General features: G+C 46.0%; 1 protein-coding gene across 3 annotated transcripts in view; it reads left to right on the top strand.

Annotated features, from left to right (window-relative positions):
- CLIC6 (chloride intracellular channel 6) overlaps positions 1-8,316 on the top strand; it is a 48,635-nt gene extending 40,319 nt beyond the window's left edge. For all 3 annotated transcript variants that reach the window (XM_055279610.2, XM_055279609.2, XM_055279611.2), the window contains one exon: positions 6,162-8,316. In XM_055279610.2, coding sequence (XP_055135585.2) covers positions 6,162-6,323 — 162 coding nt within the window. In that variant the 3' untranslated portion in view covers positions 6,324-8,316. The remainder of the gene's footprint in view (positions 1-6,161) is intronic.
- The last annotated feature ends 5,563 nt before the right edge of the window (positions 8,317-13,879 follow it).

Genomic DNA, 13,879 nt, shown 5'->3' with positions numbered 1-13,879 from the left:
CTTGAGGCCAGGAATTCAAGACTAGCCTGGGCAACATAGCAAGACCCCATCTATACAAAAAATAAAACAAAAATTAGCCGGGCATGGTGGTGTGTGCCTGTAGTCCCAGCTACATGGGAGGCTGAGAACGGAGGATCACTTGAGCCCAGGAACTTAAGGCTGCAGCGAGTTAAGGAGGTGGCACTGCACTCCGGCCTGGGTGACAGAGCGGGACCCCGTCTCTAAAAACAATTAGGTTATTAATTATTTATTTATTTTTAAAAAACTGACCCTCAACATCCAGGGAACAGCTGGCAGCTTTCAGCTGAGTCTCTGCAATATTTGGTGCCCTGGCTTCCCATATAGTAGCTGAACATGATTTAAGAGCCATGAGTCATGTATTATTAGGGCTTAAAGACTTCCCAGACCAGTGGTTCTCCAACGTTAGTAGGCATACAAACTGTCTGGGGAGCTTTTTAGAAATGTGAGTCCCCAGGCCCGGCGTGGCGGCTCACGCCTGTAATCCCAGCACTTTGGGAGGCTGAGGCGGGTGGATGACAAGGTCAGGAGATCAAGACCATCCTGGCTAACATAGTGAAATTCCACCTCTACTAAGAATACAAAAAATTAGCCAGGTGTGGTGGCGGGTACCTGTACTCCCAGCTACCTGGGGGGCTGAGGCAGGAGAATCACTTGAATCTGGGAGGCAGACATTGCGGTGAGCCAAGATGGCGCCACTGAACTCCAGCCTGGGTGACAGAGCAAGACTCCGTCTCAAAAAAACAAACAAACAAACAAACCCCCCCCCCCCAAAGAAATGTAAGTCCCCAATCCACTGCCTGCGCTAGTAAATCAGAGCTTCCAAGAGTGACCCCTGGAGCTCCAAGCGGATAGCCCCACACTCGGACTCAGCTGTTGCTGTTTCTCAGCACAGCAGCGCTCCCAGCTGCACTATCACTTACAGGAGTTGGATGTGATTGCTGTGATGAGATTGCTACGTCCTTGGCCCTTAGCACCTCCAGATACCTCAGGAAGAAGCCCATGCCTGGCTCTGGGGCATTTTTATGATTAAAATCCTGCCAGGGCCAGAGCCAGGTGGTTGGTATCAGTGTATGGGAGATGGGAGAAACACCGGGAAAAATAAGTCATGGACTGTTTGTTCTAATAACACATTTAGTTAGCATTTAGAAATTACAAGTTAGTGGCCAGGTGCAGTGGCTCATGCCTGTAATCCCAGCACTTTGGGAGGCCAAGATGGGCAGATCACTTGAGGCCAGGAGTTTGAGACCAGCCTGGCCAACATGGCAAAACTCCATCTCTACAAAAAATAAAAAAAATTAACCAGGTGTGGTGGTGTGCGCCTGAAGTCCCATGCATTCGGGAGGCTGAGGCATGAGAATTACTTGAACGCAGGAGGCGGAGGTTGCAGTGAGCACTCACTCCAGCCTGGGCAACAGAGCAAGATTCTGTCAAGAAAATTATAAATAATAAATAAATTACATGTTAGCTTCACACAGTCTATGGTGCTGAGGCTCCTGTGGGCTCCCGGCCACCCCTGGTGACTCTGCTTCATTCTTTTGCCTTTGTCTTCCTGCATTTCTTCTTTCTATCCTCTTCCCTTCTCAGTGCTGGCCCTGTTGCTCCCTTCTTCTCCCTTCCTTTTTGTGCTTGAGGATGCTGACTTGAAATGCAGGCCTTCAGGAGGTTGCTGATCCCTTAGGCAGATGTCTTTTCAATAGCTTTGCCAGTCCACGGACATACAAAATTTAATGAAAGCATCTCCACCTCTCAAAACCTGCTAAATTTGGGAGCTGCCTTCTAACAGGATATTTATGTAGTTGTGTTTTGATTGAGTCCCTTTTGGTAAATGCTTTTTAGTCCCTACTGTGACCTGCGTAACATTGCAGAAATACATGAAAGTTGAGGAAGAGGGGGAGAAATATCCCAGCCACAGAGCATTCGTGGCCCCTTGTTTAGCTCCCATGAGAAAAGACGATTTTAAATTTCAGTAGAAAGGGTAAGCTTTAGAGTGAGATTGCAGTTCACGGCTCCACTATAAGACCCAGCAGCAAAATCTACAAAGCCATTTAGCACTCACAATACCCAATAGCTTAATGATCTTCCAGGATGGAGTACTTCTGAAAGGAAATGAGAATCAATCTAAGGGAATTATGGTAAAAGATGAGAGTGTGAAGGGATTTATAATTTATTCCCCTGCCAGAAACCCAGCAAAAACAATATAAAAACAGGGTATTAGCTTCATCTTTTGTAAAACTACAAAGGGATGACAGATCACCGACTGAAAGAGTAGGAAGCGTCTTTCAGTGGGAGGAGCCACAGAACCGTTACATGTTTCTCCGTATCTTTAGCAAAGTTCAGATTTCTCAAAAGGTAAAGAACACAGTCCTGAAATGCCCAACTCACACTTCTTTGCTTGAGGCCTAGAGCATGAGGCGGGCCAGGAGGGAATCGGGGAACTTCCCTATAGAGACCGTTGTTGAGCTGAGATCTCTAAGGAGGCGGAATTGAAGGAGGAGCCACACAGAGATGCCATCTTTCTAGGCTGTGACCCAGCACCTAATCCAGAGGAACAATCTGGAGGGGAAGTAAAGAGGGAGGAAAGGAGGGAAGTGGCATTTTGCATTGTGACTGCTGAGCAGAAAAAAGAATCTAGGCCCCAACCAGTCAAGAGAGAGACTATGAATTGCCCAAACTTCGTTTTTAGCCATAGTGGCTTTCTGCCTAATCTGTGAGCCTCAGAGTGGAGGATGCCCTAACCCTAACCCTAACCCCAACTCTAATGTGTCTCTCTGGGGCAGAGCAGTGGTTGGTGACAAGGTGCTTGGGAGCACATATTCCAGTTGGTTGGCCACCTGCCCTGTCTCCCTCCCTTTGCCCTCCCCACTGCTTTTAAGCAAATGATAGGTCCAGTAGGTCTGCCTCATTCAAAGATGGCCAATACCAGAGAGAATGCCAGTGAGACCTTGGTGTAGGCAGAGTTGATTGAAAAGGAGGGGGTGGGGGGAGGAATGATAAAGGCAAGAAACAAAAACAGAAAAAAGGCAGATGGGAAATACATATATGTTCAAGAACTGCTCCTCCAGCACATTAAAGAACGTTTCATACAGACATTTTTCTACGGCCTCAAAGAAATGAAAGAGAATATGGGTTTTTTGAGAAAAATCTCAAAGACAAGACACAAGATATTCAAAAATATATTATCACAAAGGGGATGGAAATCAGGCTGGAAGAGCTCAAGAAGAAAAGTAAAGACAAATAAAAGAACTGCAGAAATAAAAGTCCTGTTAGAAGTAGTAAGACACAGACGAAGACATTGCTGAAATTGATTTCCTCTGACATTCACACACATCTTGTAGAGTTGGTTGTGGTATGTGGAATGTGTTTGTAGCCTTGCTGTCAGTGATTTGGAAGACAAGCCTGAGAAAATCATCTAAAATCAAATGGGGAAGAGCGAAAAAGGTGATTAGAGAGATCCCAGATATACCTGACCAGGAACAAGAGAACAGAAAAGGAAAAGGAAAGGAAAAAAAAAAAAAAGAGAGAGAGAATGTTCAATGGGGAAATTACTTTCAACTAAAGGATGACCTGAATCTTTAGTTTAAATGACATGCCATGTTAAACATTGCCCCCAGAAAGATCAATACACTGAGACACACTTGATACATTACTGAGCTTTGAGAATAAAAAACAACCCTTTTTGGCACCTAGACAATAATAATACTGTAATAACAACAACAGTAATAATAATAAAAGTAATGAAATAGAGTAAAGCCACTGAAACGGGAGAAATTCAGACTGGCCCCAGATGTCTTCATGAACCCATTAAAAATCAGAAAATTGTGGTTTAACATCTACAGAGAATTAAAGAAAATGATGTGTGAGGTAAGAATTTTATATCTAGGCAATTACCGTTTTCACCTAGATCTCTGGTCTCTTTTTTAAAAAACATAAAATTGTTCTATGATGAAATAATAAAATCATAATCAAAGTAAGAATCCAGAAACAGAGAAGGTGTGTGAAATAAAACAACAGGCCCTAAACAGAGAACCCCTTTAAATCTGAAACTAGTCCTAAGACCAAACAGCAGTGGGAATTAATATGGACAGAATAGAGTCAGAAGATAATAAACTACGTCGTTACCACCATTGGAAGGAGGATAAGAGAGAAGAAATGGAAAGAAGCATAGATACGTAAATTCCCCCATTAGTCATCATCAGGAGTTAACAGGCAGCATCTAAAATTAGTAAATCAAGGCCAGGCACAGTGGCTCACACCTGTAATTCCAGCACTTTGGGTGGCTGAGGCGGGTGGATCACTTGAGGCCAGGAGTTCGAGATCAGCCTGGGCAAAATGGTGAAACCCTGTCTCTACTAAAAAGACAAAAATTAGCTAGGTATGGTGGTGCAAGCCTGTAATCCCAGCTACTCGGGAGGCTGAGGCAGGAGAATCGCTTGAACCTGGGAGGTGGAGGTTCCAGTGAGCCAAGATCCTCCACTGTACTCCAGCCTGGGTGATAGAGTGAGACTGTCTCAAAAAAAAAACAAAACTCGATAAATCAAAAAATACAGAATTCCTATATATTTAAAGTTACATAGGAAACCACTGGAGAATTAACATGACCATAAACCTTTTAAATGACCAGAAAGGGGGACACACACATGCATACAGAAAAAAGACAGAAAACCAAGTTCAGTGTCACGTTCATAGACATGGCCTTAAACAATGTACTCAGGAAAGTTAAAATAAAAAGATGGGCAAAGAAAAACCAGGTACATACAAACAAAAGAAAAACGGACTTCTTAACGTGAGCATCAAGAAGTTGGCATTCAAGGAAGAGGTGTCAAACAATTTAGGAGGCTCTTTGAAAATTATATGGTCCTTCTTTGCTGTCACATTCCATCAATGACTGCTGGCCTCCAAAGTCTGCGCAGTAAGTCCCAAAGATCTTCTCGTTAACCCCATGCCTACATCATGCAGACATCCTGGGAACCAGTGGGACGGGAGGCAGTGAAGCCCAACTGGCCTTTGTGGCTCTGGGTCTCCATTTCAGGTTGAATTGTGCCCTCCTCCCAATTCTTGTGTTGAGATCCTAACCCCCAGTAGCTCAGAATGTGACCTTATTTAAAAATAGGGTCTTTGCAGATGTAATTCGTTAAAATAAAGTCATATTGGAGTGAGATGGACCTAATCCAGGATGGCCTGTATCCTTGCAAACTGGGGAAATTTGGAAACAGAGACACAGGGAGAAGGCTGTGTGAAGATGGAGTTATGCTTGCACAGCCAAGGCACTGCCAGAAGTGGAGAGAGAGCCTTCCCTAATGCCTTCAGAGGATGCATGACCCTGCTGATACCCTGATCTTGGACTTCTGGCCCCCAGAACTAGGAATCAGTAAACTTCTCTTGTTCTAAGCCTCCCAGCATGTGTTACTTTGTTATGGCAACCCTAGCAAACTGGTACAGTCCCCAGTGTTCTGCACATCTTTGTGAGTAATTCCCCAACTGTACTCCTCTTGCTAGAGGAAGCATCTCACACCACTGTGTTCCTCATGGTGCTGTCTCTCAACTGCTTTTTCCTTACACCCACTGTCCCCACGAGGGTAGGTATTTGCATCTGCTTTGTTCATGAATCTCTCCTCCACACAGGCAGGCCCCAGGATCAAATGATGCTCTTAGTGGCAGCATGATGGCATTCAGGAGGAATAACAGGCACAGATGTTTGGGACTGGAGGAAGTGAGGTTCAGCAAGTAGGAAGAAGAGAGGGCATCATTTAAACGGCAGATCCACCATGCATCTTTATTCACATAGCACCAAATAACACAGTAGCACAACATATAGAAAGAAATAACAGGCAACACAAGGAGAAATCCACCAGAGTCCAGAGCATACTCGTGCCAGCGGATCCCAAGGCCAGTCTTTGACAAATTGGTGGGCAGAACTATGTGCAGCCACTGTAGTGGGTCCAGGACCTTTATAGCCCTCCCCACACCCAAGATGGCCCTATGCAAGTCAAGACGCCATGGTGGGTAGCCCGGATGACTATAGGATGACATGGGGAGCTGGGAAAAAATGTATTACATGCCTCAAAAGAATAGACTGTCTGACTTGGGAGCCTACCTTAGCAAGTTTTCCCTTTACTGATCATTTTTCTCTTCATTTTCAGATTGTGGCCAAGAAGTACAGAGATTTTGAATTTCCTTCTGAAATGACTGGCATCTGGAGATACTTGAATAATGCTTATGCTAGAGATGAGTTCACAAATACGTGTCCAGCTGATCAAGAGATTGAACACGCATATTCAGATGCTGCAAAAAGAATGAAATGAAGCTGGGCTGTTTTCTGTCTTATTTCTCAGTTGAGTGAGCGAGGATACGAAAAGAGTGTGTTCTATGCATTTCCCCCAAATAAGTCCTTCACAAAATAACACCCGTAGTGGGATCCGCTCAACCCCAAATGATACGCGGCCTTGTAAATTGTCAACTCCCTTGTGTATCTGAATATACCAGTATCTGTTGCTAGACACACCAATTGTCCAGTTTATGTTAATTTATATCTGTGATATTCACTGACATTGGAATCTATGATATTTAGGGCATGTGTTTGTCACTTTAAGTTTGAAAACAAATTAGGTTTGCGTTCAATTCCTTCAATTTTTAAAAAACTGGTCTCTGAGAGTTTTTTAAATCATTGAGAGCCTGTTTTTCTTCTCTAAAACATTAGTTTAATTTTCTTCAGAATGAAAATACTGCTTTGTAATTACAAAGTGAGACACACCAGCCTTGATATTTTAAAGCAATATCAGAGGGTGTAAAGAAGGACATTTAAAAAATCACCTAAAATTTTACTCCACTTAATTACTGAAAACTTACTGGAGAACATTTTCCAAGTCTTCAGTGCCTTGCTTGCTCTCTCTCTCTCTCTGTCTCTCTCTCTGTCTCTCTCTCTCTCTCACATACACACACACACACACACACACACACACAATTTCATTCATATATGGTATTGCGTTATTTTATTTTAAAGCACTGGTGAGGGGACCTCTTGGTAATGCCTGGATGATCGTACACAGAGGACTTACACCATACAAAAAGATTGGGCACTGCAGTGCCAGAGAAGATGCTTGAGGTTAGATTTTAAGGAGTGGGGAATTGTGGAGCCCACAGATGCGCACGCAAGGACCAGCAGGAACCGGAAGCCCTGGGTCACCCCACTCTGCCTCATTTCTGCCTCCAGGATGCCACTGCCTCTGCTTCCAGGAAAGGCAAGGAGGAGGGTGCTTATCGGTGCCTCTGGTTCCAGCTTCCTGTCCTTGCTCCCTCCCCTCTCTTGGAGACTGTGCCTTCAGCAGGACTCTTAATAGCTGCTGCAACTTGGAGAACCTCCCTGCCCTGAAACGTGAACCAAGCACACCTTGGTTCCTTCTCCTGGTGGCTCTCTCTGAGACCCAACTCTGTAGTCCCTCAGTGCTGGTGGTATCGTGTGGGGCTAGCACAGCCATTGATGCTTCTCTGCCCTTCATTGTCTCATCTAGACATTAAGCAGGGAAAATCCAGGGAGATTAAATTCATGGTGACAAGTCCTGGGCAGTTCTGGTAAATGGTCCAGCTAGGGAGGAAGTAGAAACTATTGACTCAAAAGAGTTTCTGGCTGATCTGTGGCTTTGCCTCCACCATCCCTAACCAACCTCTCATCACAGCTTTGTGTGTGGGCTGAGTGCTGGCCTTAACCCCAGGCATGGAAGAGAAAATGTGAGGTTGTTTAGATACTCATCAAGACCTCACAGGAGCTGAGCCTTATCAGCCAGAATGTGTTCCTCAGACAGTCGCACACATCTTACAGAAAACCCTCCTTGTAGAGTTGATTGTGGTATGTGTTTGATGCTATAAAGCTCATTTTTAATGTGTACACCTGCTCTAGGGGCAATTCGTTTGAAAGAGAGTAAGATGCATTAACAGAAACTATCCTGGGATTAGGTGAAAAATGTCTAGCAAAAGAAACACAGTCTTTAATAGAGTGGCCTCTTTCTCTCCTCGATTGTGACTGCTGCAGTTTTACCCCAGCAGTCGGCTGTCTTTGTCAACCATACGTTTTTGGAGGTTGTGTCTAGCACGTGTCACCCTTGTCCACGTTGTTTCACGTCTGGTTAGGGAGCAGATTTTAAAATGTAGTTTTGTAACGTTACATTTAAGCATGATAAATGATTAGACTACCAGATGTTACTAGTGCGAACTTTGTATTCTTAGACATTAAAATGATTGACATAAACTCTTTGTGCCTTGAAAATGAAACAAATTATAAAAATGTTTAAATCGAACCAATTTCTTTTGTTTTTTTTTTTTTTTGTTTTTTTTTTTTTTTTTTTTGCATTTCCCATTCTCCATTTAGGTTTCAAGAAATAAAATGAATGGTATGGGCTTCTTTTAAAATGGTGAGGACAGGCCTGGCATACAGGCATAGTGGCTTATGTCTGTAATCCCAGCACTTTGGGAGGCTGAGACAGGCAGATCACCTGAGATCAGGAGTTCAAGACCAGCCTGGCCAACCTGGTGAAACCCCATCTCTACTAAAAATACAAAAATTAGCCGGGCATGGTGGTGGGCGCCTGTAGTCCTAGCTACTAGGGAGGCTGAGGTGGGAGGATCACTCGAGCCTGGGAGGTGGAGGTTGCAGTGAGCTGAGATCACGCCACTGCACTCTAGCCTGGGCAACAGAATGACACCCTGTCTCAAAATAAAATAAAATAAAATAAAATAAAATAAAATAAAATAAAATAAAATAAAATGGTGAGAGCAAGTTTGAACCTGAGATTATGGGCATTTGAATTAGAGATAATCTGTACTTCAGTTGTGAATCACAAAGACATTTTAAAGGAGCCTTAAAGAGGCCTGCAAAGACACCCATGAACCGTCCTTGTCCAGGTGACTGGCATAGACACGCTGCTGGTGTTCTACTTTTATGTGGAGTTGTAGGAAAGGAGCTGGTTCTGAGTGGTCTTCCCCAGCCCTGTCCCAACTCTGCCTTCAGCTCCGACCCCAGCCCACACCTCTTGATTCCCCTAAAAACCTACTTGTGTGTAAGGAGGTGAGAAATATTCCAGGGCTGTTCTGCTGGACCAAAATCTTCATTACAGTGTGTTTTAAAAAACAAAATGCATTTGTTCTTCAAGACATACCATACAAAATGTAAACATGGACAAATAGTGAACAAATTCTTCTTTTCAGGCTGTGTGGAAGTTTTTCTGGATGGAGAGGATTCCATTCTCAATTCTAGTTGTCCGAGAGGCCTGAAAATTAGTTCATAAAAACCCAAACTTTACCTTTTTTTTTTTTTTTGAGGCAGAGTCTCGCTTTGTCGCCCAAGCTGGAGTGCAGTGACTCGATCTTGGCTCACTGCAACCTCTGCCTCCAGGGTTCAAGCGATTTTTCTGCCTCAGCCTCCCAAGTAGCTGGGATTACAGGGGTGTGCCAACACATCGTGCTAATTTTTTTGTTTTTAGTAGAGATGGGGTTTCACCGTGCTGCCAAGGCTGGTCTCAAACTCCTGAGCTCAGGTGATGCACTTGCCTCACCTCCCAAAGTGCTGGGATTACAGGCGTGAGCCACCACGCCCAGCCTCCAAACTTTCCTTATGAGCACAGAATGTCCTAAAGCAGGCTGGAAGGGAACACAAGAGCATCACAAGGTTCTACTTTGTGGATACTGCAGCACACGGAAATGCAATGACAGAATCCACCCAGAAGAGGACTTTCAGAGACCAGAGGTCTCAATCATTTCCATTCTATAAGTCTATCTCTAGGAACTGAATATACGTTCAAGCCCTTCACCCCCAAGATAGGCGGACAGACAGACACACACACACACTAGACACACATACGTGTATACACCAATTTGTGACACCATTGTCACACACTCACATACTCACAAGCACACTCCCACAGACAGACATTCACACACACTCTCCACCCCCACCCCGCATGCAGGATGAGCTCCATCGCCTCTCACCCTCCCCGAGTCGTAAGCAATAACTCACTCTTAGCACAACCCACCCAGCCCTCAAGTTCCCCTTCCAGTGGTTCATAATTAGGCTTTGGAAAATTTTAGATTAATGGCTTTTTTATTAATTTTTTTTTTTTTGAGACAGGGTCTCACTCTGTCACCCAGACTGGAGTGCAGTGGCGTGATTTCGACTCACTGCATCTCTGCACCCCGTCCCCAGTACCCCCCACCGCAGGCTCAAGCAATCCTCCCACCTCAGACTCCCGAGTAACTGGGACCACAGACACACACCACCACGCTAGCTGTTATTATTATTTTTTTTTGCATTTTTAGTAGAATAGGGTCTCACCATGTTGCCCAGGCTGGTCTCAAACTCCTGAGCTCAAGCAATCCATGCACTGTGGCCTCCCAAAGTTCTGGGATTACAGGCATGAGCCACCATGTCCAACAGGCTTTTTTAAAAAACATTTTTTGCAAGAAAATCTCAACCCTTCTTTTATTTTACAGTTAAGAGAACCGAGATGTCCTTCATTCTAAGCACACATAAATAACAAAACCCTACATACATGAAATGGATGCATTCACATGTCATATTCACATGACAAAACAACTTCTCTTTCTATATACGGGTGTAAGTCTAAATTTATCCTGTGGCCAATTTCCCTTCAGACATTGGTATTTTGGTTTAATAAATTACATACATTTCAGGGCATGGCGACGTTGTAAGGGATGCGTGTGGCCCCTGGTCACAGAGGGACTGAATACACTGTTCCTCAGAGTCTTTGCGGGTCTGGGGCGTCAGGAAGCCCTTTCTGCTTCTGTGATCTCAGGGACCCAGCAGGGGTGGCACCTGCCATTGCAGCTGGTGGATTGACACGGTCATTGCTCCCATTGCAGAAGGTTCTGGTGGAGTCCTCTATGAGCCTTGCCTTGAAGGAGGCCATTTAGGCAGGCAGAGTCGAAAGCTGCCTGGGGAAGTGGCGGGTCAAGTCACGGTCCAGAGGGAATTGTGTTCAGCAGCATGGAGCTGCGTGTTTGGGAGGAGGAAGCCATTTACTTAGTTTATAAGGCCTGGGATCGGACCACCAATGGGATCTTATCCAATCTGCATTCATTTTACCCTTTCGTGGGACTGCCTACCCTATTGTTCAGTCCTACCCTATTGTTCTGGCTCCCATGGCCCCTGGCTGTGTAAGCTTGTCCTAAAAACATTCTGGAAGAGAAGCTATTTTTCTTGATGACACCTCCCTCTCCCATCTCTTCCTTGATCCCCTTCTGTAGTGGATTCTCTGATGTACTCCTTGGTGAGTGGACAACAACAGTGGCCATCAGTGGCTGGCCTAGGATTCCCCATGGTTCAGCCGATCTGCCAGGCTCTGTCTCCCTGCAAAGCCCTCCTTCCAGGTGGCTGACACTTGTGAGTCTGAGTTAGGTCTGTTTCTGAAGCTCTGACCTACACATGTAACCAGCACCTGCTAGGACATTCTGAGGCTCTTTAAATCTTTTGGATCTACCCAGGTTCCAGGAGAATTCCAGGGCCCGGAAACAGAACTGTCCTTGCTTAGAATGTTTCTTGGTTTTGTTAAAGGGGATGTATTCAAATAGCATTAAGGTTTTTGTTTTCCTGCTTGCTTTTTCCTTCCTAGCATTAAGATGTAAGAAGTTCTGCTGGGTGCAGTGGCTCACACCCATAATACCAACACTTTGGGATGCTGAGGTAGGAGGACTGCTTGAACTCAAGAGCTTGAGGCCAGCTTGGGCCACATAGCAAGACCTTGTCTTTACTAAAATTAAAACAAATTAGCAGGGCAGGATGGCGCCTGCCTATAATCCCAGCACTTTGAGAGGCTGAGGTGGGAGGATTGCTTGAACTCAAGAGTTTGAGATCAGCCTGGGCAACATAGCAAGGCCTTGACTCTACTAAAACTAAAAAAACATTAGCCGGGTGGGGTGGTGTCTGCCTGTAGTCACAGCTACTCAGGAGGCTGAGGCAGGAGGATTGTTGGAGCCTGGGAGATGGAGTCCACAGTGAGCTGTGTAGATGGACTCTTGTTCTGTTACCCAGGCTGGAGTGCAATGATGTGATCTTGGCTCACTGCAACCTCTGCCTCCCAAGTTCAAGCAATTCTCCTGCCTCAGCCTCCCGAGTAGCTGGGATTACAGGCATGCAACACCATACTGGCTAATTTTGTATTTTTAGTAGAGATGAGGTTTCTCATTGTTGGCCTGGCAGATCTTGAACTCTTAACCTGAGGTGATCCCCCACCCCCGCCTCAGCCTCCCAAAGTGCTAGGATTACAGGCATGAGCCATCACACCCAGCCCACCTCTGGCATATATGAATGAACATTTAACCTCTCAGCCTCACTCTTCTCATCTGGAAAATTGGAACAATATCTCACAATCATGTAGAAGGTGGTATCTTAGAAGTTCTCTATAAAAGCTGCAAAGCAGCTGACTGTATACAAATTAATTTTTCTGGAATTTGCTCTTCTTATGGGGTAACAGCCCTAAAAAACGTAATTTGTCAAAATGGACAGGGTTTGAGTTTACAAGTGTCTAAGACCATGAACCTTCCTCACAGAGGCAGAAGGCGGTTATGCTCTGAATTCCTGGTTCCCTACAACAAGGCAGCACCCTGTGATATTGGTCATTACTCAATTGTCCCCCTCGGCCGGTCACTGGGGGCTGTCCAGGGCTGGTCCAGCTGTCTGTCAGGCACATTGTGACCTGGACAGCCTCCACAGTGGGCTGACAGCTCTATCTGGGACCCCTCTAGTCTGGCTTGGAGACACTGTTTTCAGTTGTGTGATATTTACTTGAGGCTCTCAGGGGTAGAAAAGCAGATCAATCAATGTGGGTGGTCTCCCTAATGTCAAAGCCCTCCTCCCACCCAGGCCAGGCCCTCCTCCTCACCACTAGGTGGCGCTTCCTCCCATTCCCTGAAGCCAGGTGGGCTTTACCTTGACAGGTACTATTGGGTTGACCCCATGGACTGATGCCCACACAGCCCTGGGGCTTCATCCAAACCTAGCCCAGCCTTCTGCGTGTCAGCCCAGGGTGGCCCACGCATCAAAGGGCGGCCTTTCCGGGCCAGAGAAGCCAAGCGTGAAATGACCCTGCTGGTCTCAGCCCCGGCTTCCAGGACGGCCACACCCAGATGGTCAGGCTGTGTTTTCTGATGTGCTAAAGAATGTCGGCAGGAGGATGCACTCCCCTCTGTCCTGTGGCTTTCTGTTTTGCCATGGAAATATTTTCAAGGACAAGAAGGCCCTTGTCATGCCTAACTCGAACACAACTCGCTCTTGGTACCTCTCACCCGTTTTCTTTTTGTGAAAACAGACAGTGTTGGGGCAGTAGCTGGGCACCAGCTCATGTACTTCAGAAATTGGAGAGAACTCTCTGACCACTCTGAAACCTTCCCCCTCCAAACCCAGGAGCCCAGTGCTCCCTCTTGGAGTCAAATGAGCCAACGGCTCAGAGACGGGTGAGGAGCTGATGGAAGGCGTAAGGTTCTGGATCCTGAGGTCCGAGACTCCTGCTTCCTCTCCTCGCTAGCCCTGGCTCCTGGGGCCAGCACACCTCCCCGGGCCCACCTGTCCTCATAGCTCCTGCCCCAGAAGGCCCAGGGCAGCCTGTGCAGGTGGTCAGTGGGAGGAGGCAGTCTCCCCGCTGCACCCCATGGCTGTGTCCCCCAAACTTCCTCCGTGGCTCCTCGCCTGACCCTGAGGGATGGGGGCGCTGCACATGGTGGGGTCAGAGGGTAAAGAAGTGGGGTTCCGCTGCTGGTGGGAGCACAGAGATCACTGCTGGACACTCAAGCGTCCATGGGGATGAGCCCCTATCCTATGGCCAACTTAATTGTTCCCCCATTAATTGCCAAGCAA

This window comes from Symphalangus syndactylus, chromosome 5, assembly GCF_028878055.3.
Source record: "Symphalangus syndactylus isolate Jambi chromosome 5, NHGRI_mSymSyn1-v2.1_pri, whole genome shotgun sequence".
Taxonomy (NCBI): domain Eukaryota; kingdom Metazoa; phylum Chordata; class Mammalia; order Primates; family Hylobatidae; genus Symphalangus; species Symphalangus syndactylus.
This window is presented reverse-complemented; position numbering and strand designations above follow the sequence as displayed.